The 6521-nt window shown below is 39.3% G+C and overlaps 1 protein-coding gene across 1 annotated transcript in view; it reads left to right on the top strand.

Moving 5' to 3' along the window:
* LOC120554679 (semaphorin-5B-like) overlaps positions 1-4177 on the top strand; it is a 31725-nt gene extending 27548 nt beyond the window's left edge. Inside the window, exons 21-23 of the mRNA XM_039793691.1 lie at positions 166-201; positions 959-1170; positions 1345-4177. Coding sequence (XP_039649625.1) covers positions 166-201; positions 959-1170; positions 1345-1506 — 410 coding nt within the window. The 3' untranslated portion in view covers positions 1507-4177. The remainder of the gene's footprint in view (positions 1-165; positions 202-958; positions 1171-1344) is intronic.
* The last annotated feature ends 2344 nt before the right edge of the window (positions 4178-6521 follow it).

A 6521-nucleotide genomic window follows, 5' to 3' on the forward strand; every position in this document is an offset into this window, starting at 1 on the left:
GCTTACCTCGAGAATAGTGAAGCCTTTTGAGAGAAATTAACTACTCCTTGTCATTTTTGTTGTTTGATCTTCTGGAGCTTTCGTGATTTCACTTCACTACATTGATGTTTTTTTCTTCTTCTTCTGTCTCTCCGTTTTCATTTCTGTCTGTCTGACTCCCTGCAGTTATTTTACCCGGACAGGAGGACCAGAGCTGTGGAAGTGAGTGAAACAAGAGATGTCTCTCTATTCGGTCTCCCAAAATGACTATACTTTGTTCCCAGCTCACACAAACCTCCTCAATTTCCCACATAGGTTCTGCCGGGTTTTATGCCTTCACTCTCCTGTCGCATCCACAGTAAATCAATATCACTTTGGTTAAATTGCAGTCTCTGAAAACGTAGCAGTTATTGCTGCAAAGTTACAAGGTTATTGGCTCTCTTCTTTTACTGATGTGTATCACACCGTTGGTAACACAATTACTTTTTGTGGCTTTTTCCCAATGTGACATGGGATTTGGCAAAAGTGTGGGGTTGGTATTTGTCTTTTAATAAAGTTAGATAGAAGCCGGATAGTGACATCAAGTCCCAGTATGATGGATGTTCCTCCGTTCCTGCCCCACTGGCATTTAGGGCCAATGACAGTCTGTCCTTCATAGACTATAGTCCAAGGCAAGAAATAATTTAATCATCAATCAAGAAATCAATTAATGTCCTAGGTTCCTAATAAAAGTCAGGTAACATTTTCCCTCGATTTGACACCTCTGAAAACTACAAGCCAGACTACAAAGAAATTTGCTCTGGATATATTCATGGTCCCCAGAGGATGAATTGCAATGTTTACCCACTTCCTGAAAGTACCATCGGTGCACAACTTCCACTTCCACTGTACACAAGAAGTATACAAATCTTAAGGGAGGATTAGCATTTGTCTCATCCTCTCTCTTTGCCTTTTCCCCCTCCAACCCCTCTGTCCTCAGCCTTTACTTTGTTCCAGTTAGTAGCCGTGGGCTCAGCCAGTTTCTTTGCAGCAGCGTTACTGTCAGCACTGGCCTACACCTACTGCCATCAACTTAACCGACCATCAGCAGAGTCAGCAGTTATCCACCCCAGCACACCCAACCACCTCACCTACAACAAGCAGGGCAACGCCACGCCAAAGAATGAGAAGTACATCCCCATGGAGTTTAAGGTGGGCTGGTTCACTTGTGTCATTATATACCTATACCTAAGTCCGGCCGCCTTTATTAGACAGCTAAAGAAGAGAGTTTCAGAGAGTCCGTTTTGGAAAAGTGATTTGTTTTTTGTGCCTTTACAAATACTGTGCCTTTAGGACAAACTCTTTCTTTATGTCTCCACACTACAGACGCTAAACAAGAACAATCTCCACGTGAACGACGAGACGTGCAACCACTTCCCCTCCCCGCTGCCATCCAGCAATATGTTCACCACCACCTACTACCCTCCCAGCCTGAGCAAGTACGACTTCCATCCGGACTCCCCCTGCAGGACCTACATGCACAGCTGAGACGAGGCCAGGCTCTTAAAACAAAACCGACCCTCTTTACTCACCCATACACCACCATGAAGTGTTTCCTAGTTCAAAAAATACACCAAGATTTGATCAACATTCTCATGTTCCAGTCTAATGTGTAGATCTGTCAATGAGCTCTTACAGGCTCGGTTCACCCAAATTACACTTATCTTTTGTGATAGCTTGGCAGATGTAGATAGTTTTGGTTTTATTTGCCCCAGGTGTTGAGATATCTGAATTTAGTTTATGGTGCCAACAGAGACTCGAAATTACACTTCAGTTCAGCAGCTCTTTCCAGAAATAGTGTTTCCTTTACACAGTTATTACATTATGTGCAGATTTTCATGTATGAGTTGCTACTGCATGCATAGAAGTTTAAGGTTAATAGCAGACGCCATGTGCACCATATATAACGATCATACGGTGTTCTTGCCCTTGCAGGATTTGTCATTGCATTTGATCAGTTACACAGGCTTAAATATTCATAGTGCATGTTCAACATTAGTGCTGATATGGCCGCAACTTGAGTGTCCTTTTTAGTTTTCCTGTATTTTCACAGCTGGTAGGCTTGTTGTTTTCCCAACACCTTTGGGATGCATCTGTGTGCAAGCCACAATGACACAACTGCAGAGGCACACGCTTTGTTCTCTAAATGAAACCAGCACCTACAGTACAGCTGCTCCCTTCCTCTTACTTCACCCACCCTGAGGTGCTGTGTTTGTGCTCAGGGCAGTGTGAGAGCAGGGTAGGACCCAGAGCTCCAGGCATTCAGGTAGACTTCCTGGACAATGCATGTACCTGGATTTCTACCAGACTGAGAAGAGACCCATCTACTGGTTTTTATTTTGGGGGATTTTCCCTTTCCTCATTTTCAGCAGGTGGGTTGAAAGGACTCAGTAATACTGTACAATATTTTTGCTTGGACATATAAGTGTGGGTTGCCATCAGTAAAGACAAATGATGGGTTGTAAGAAACATCCCCACACTTCATCCTTCACTTTGTGTGAATGAAGCGAAGAAATTAAGAGACTTAAAGATTTCGAGCTTATTTGCTTTAATGTTAATGTTTAGCCGAATCCACAACTGAAAACAACACTGAAGAGGACATTTCTGACACACCTCACTATGTACTGTACATTGTTAAAATTGTTGGTTGACTTTTCTGTCAGCAGATTGTATGAATTATTTTAAGTGTATTCACAGATGTTACTGTTTGTATTTTTATCTCCTGAAACAAAATGATTTGATTTTGTAAACATAGGGCTTTTGTTTTTTTGTCAGTCACACTCATATTTTCCGGATGTTATTGCATTAAGGTTATTGTTCAAAAATCACCAGATATAAACCTGTTTTTTTCAGAGCCTCTCACCAGAGCATGAACACACCATAAATCAGTCACAAACTTCAGCTGCAGTGCCATGCAACAAAAAGGTAACTCAACAATGTGTATAACTGGGATGGATTAACTTGCTCAAGCAGGTTTCAAGTCTCCACATTTTGTTTTTATAGTGTACTGAAATGAATAGGAAACAATGGCTGCTCAAAGGCAGGAAAAACATCTAAAAGACTTTTGTATGTAAAAAAAAAAAAACGTTCGGCAGCAATGTAATAAGTTAAAACTTTGAGATTTTCTTTTAAAAAAAAGCACTTTTGTCAATTAAGGAAAGCATGGCGGACTATAATTATTTGTATTCTTACATTTCTAAATACAAATAATGTGCAAATGATTTGGCTCTCACAGTCCAAAAACATGAAGGTTAGGTGAACTAGTTACTCTAAATGGCCCATAGATGGGAGTGTGGATGACTGCCTGTCTATATGTATGTGTTGTGTATAAGGTAACATTACTGGTGCTTGTATAAATATGTTTTTTGTTCACATTTCTGTGGATTATGAAGGCATTATGCTTGCAAGTGTTTTACATGCTCCCCTGATGTGGGGGTCAGTAATTTCACAAGAATTTCCAATTAGTATCCTGGAAAAAAACATTATTTGGAACAAATTATAGGGAAATGTATTTGATTGACATCATCTTCATTTAAAGCATGCGATGCCTTCTTTACAGGAAACTTAAATTACTGACGTAAAATGAAACACAAGCTCTACTGCTGAAATAGCCCAAAGTAGTAGGCTAAATAAAACAAGACAGTATATTTAAGTTACTTCATGCTGTAAAATGTGTATTGCATATCTTGTGTTTCTAAATTGTAAATACCAAGAAATGGATTCAGGTGTTTCTCACCAATAGCAGTGTGATGTAGCATGAAAGAAACAGCCCTGATAATATGTGTTCACGTTTGGGTGCTTGCGTACAAGTGGCTGCATGCACTGACACTCTTACATGAATATACATATAATGTACATGTTTGTGTAAATTGTACAAATATATGTATTTGGCCTAGACAATGGAACTATTCATTTTTAATGGTGCATCCTCATCTGTGCTGTGACAGAAAAGATTCTGGATTTAATAACCATTGTCAACGGATACCTAAATGGATTTGACTTGCTCCCAAAATACACTTCTCCTGTTATAATATGATTGATGTGTATTTGATTCAACACTGCCTTTTGGACACTGTGATCTTTTGGTACTCTATATTTTTGTATAATGTACACTGTAAAACAAAGAAAAAAAAGATGAATAAATCAATTTTGGTGCCAATATTGTGGTTATCTATGCTAAAAGCTTAATCTTTAAAAAATATTACAGAGTGCTTTTTTTTTTTTACATCCCAACCAGTCACTACCTTATCAATATAATATATGTAGCCTATATTTTAGTATTCCTAATCACAACTATTGGAATTCTGAAAATTATTGAACAGCTGCACAGTAGCTTTATCTCAATAATCTTTGAATACATTTTTGGATCTAGACTACTTATAGTGTATAAAAGCATTATATGATAGCACTTTCCAACAGCTATCAAAGATGTGGGGAAAAAACTGAAAATATTCCCAATTGAGAACCAACAAAGTGGGCACAAAGATGTAGAGTACGTCACCAATAGCTCTTTTTTTTTGTCCAGTCAGACGTTTTAACGTGGACTTTTTTTTTTTTTTTGTCTTTTAAGTGGTTTGACTGATGCACGAGAAGGAAGACAAGTGCTACAAGGTGCTCTTTTTAGTGACTTTACTCGCTCCGCCTCCATCATGTCTTTAATAATTGAAGTTGCTTGAGAGGACACATGCAGGTAAGTCATCAGGTTCACCATTTTGTCCTCTATACCATGGTGATTATGTTTCTATTTTTCATGTAGGCAGGTCAAGAGATGTTACCTGATGAATAATAGAAGCAATAGAAGGTGGAGGAAACGGCAGTTTGAACAGTCTTTAATGTAACCAGAAAAACTAAGTAACTTGTGCAGTTATTTATTTATTCATTTAGTTGTTGGGCTGGGATTGGAGAGAATACTGTAAAAAGCAATAACAATGAAGCTCATTTATCATTAAAATTTCACACAGATATCCCACGGTGGGCCCCTACCTTCAGCACGTCGATATGACACAAGGGGCCCGTTTGGTACCATAGGATGAGTGCCCACATGGACTCAACTTAGCTCTTATTGGCTTATAACCCGCCTTGGCACTCATGGTGCCCACATAGACATACAAATGATGTGTTATAGATGTCTGCATATAGATGATTTCTGCGGGAGGTGATACAGATGTTGTATTAATGGTCCCAAACTAGGTGGAATTTCAGAGCTTTAAATTGTTGCTTGTTCACTGTTAATTGACTGCAGTATTTTGCTGCCAGTGAGATTAACTCTTCTGTGAGATAAAAGGCACCGCAAGGCTCAGTTCTTGGAAATCCTGCTTTCCATGGTCGACTCGAGGCTGTAATCCTGTTTGTGTTTCTGTTTGACACTGGGCAGGTGGTTCAGCAGTGCAGCCTAATCACGACAAAAACAGTCACATTTTAATTTAAAAGAAACAGTGTCTACCTATCTACTGCCAAATATTTCAAACCAGTTAGTCCTCACATCATTGCTCTGAACAGACTGCACTCCAGTGTTTATTGTTCATAGTCCAGTGAGCAGCACTGTTCTGGTATCCGAGAGTTTAATCTGCTGGTAAAACCACTGGGTCATTCATGCACTACTTATTTATTCATCTGAATGGCTTATTTCCCTCCCATTTAGCAACTATAAAAAAAAGAGAAAAAGCCCATAAATATTAAACATAACATAGAAGATGCACTCAAGAAAATCCCTCAAAAAAGTGTGTTCCCCTTCACACTTGACTTCTGGAGTTTATGGGGGAGGGGGGTTACCATGCAGTACCAATATACATAGTTAAAAAGATGTAATCCTTCCACAGTCCTGCTTTAAACTTTGTTAATCCACCACATCCACTCTTAGAAGATTTGTCTGATCAAAGCGTCTCTGAATATGTGAAGACATAAGTCTATGAAACAAAGTGGTTTAATTTGTTTGATGAACAATATACAAAAGTGCTCAGACGCAAATGTAGAGCTGTTACCATGACCATTTGGAGCTTCTGGGACTCCGTATATCACATGCCCCTTTTGTACAAGCCACAAATAAAGTTTCTGCTTATTTTTGTTATCTGTGCCTCTGGACCATGAGGTTAAAGGGATTCATCCACAGTCAGGCAACAAAGTGGTTTATAGGTTCAACAGGAGGAGATGGCTATTTAAAGCATAGTGACTAAGATATTTTGAGGCTGTCCATCTAACTGCTTTGTTGGCCAGGTTAGTGCAGAGACACTCAGGTAACGTGCAGAAAAAGCAACCTGCGGATGTGGAGCACTCAACGTCCCACATGTCTGAATAAGTAGTGGAGATGGATGGAGGAACTCACCTCAGTAAAGTGTTCTTGGTTATTCTTGTCCACCGGAAAGGTAAAAAAAAAGAACAAGCCAGGGCTACATTTGGCAGGTGTAAAATGTGTCTAGCTGAATTCATGCAGGGCTTTTATTACATTACATGTCATTTAGCGGACGCTTTTATCCAAAGCGACTTACAATTGCTATATATCAGAG

The sequence above is a fragment of the Perca fluviatilis genome, chromosome 24 (genome assembly GCF_010015445.1).
Source record: "Perca fluviatilis chromosome 24, GENO_Pfluv_1.0, whole genome shotgun sequence".
Lineage (NCBI taxonomy): Eukaryota > Metazoa > Chordata > Actinopteri > Perciformes > Percidae > Perca > Perca fluviatilis.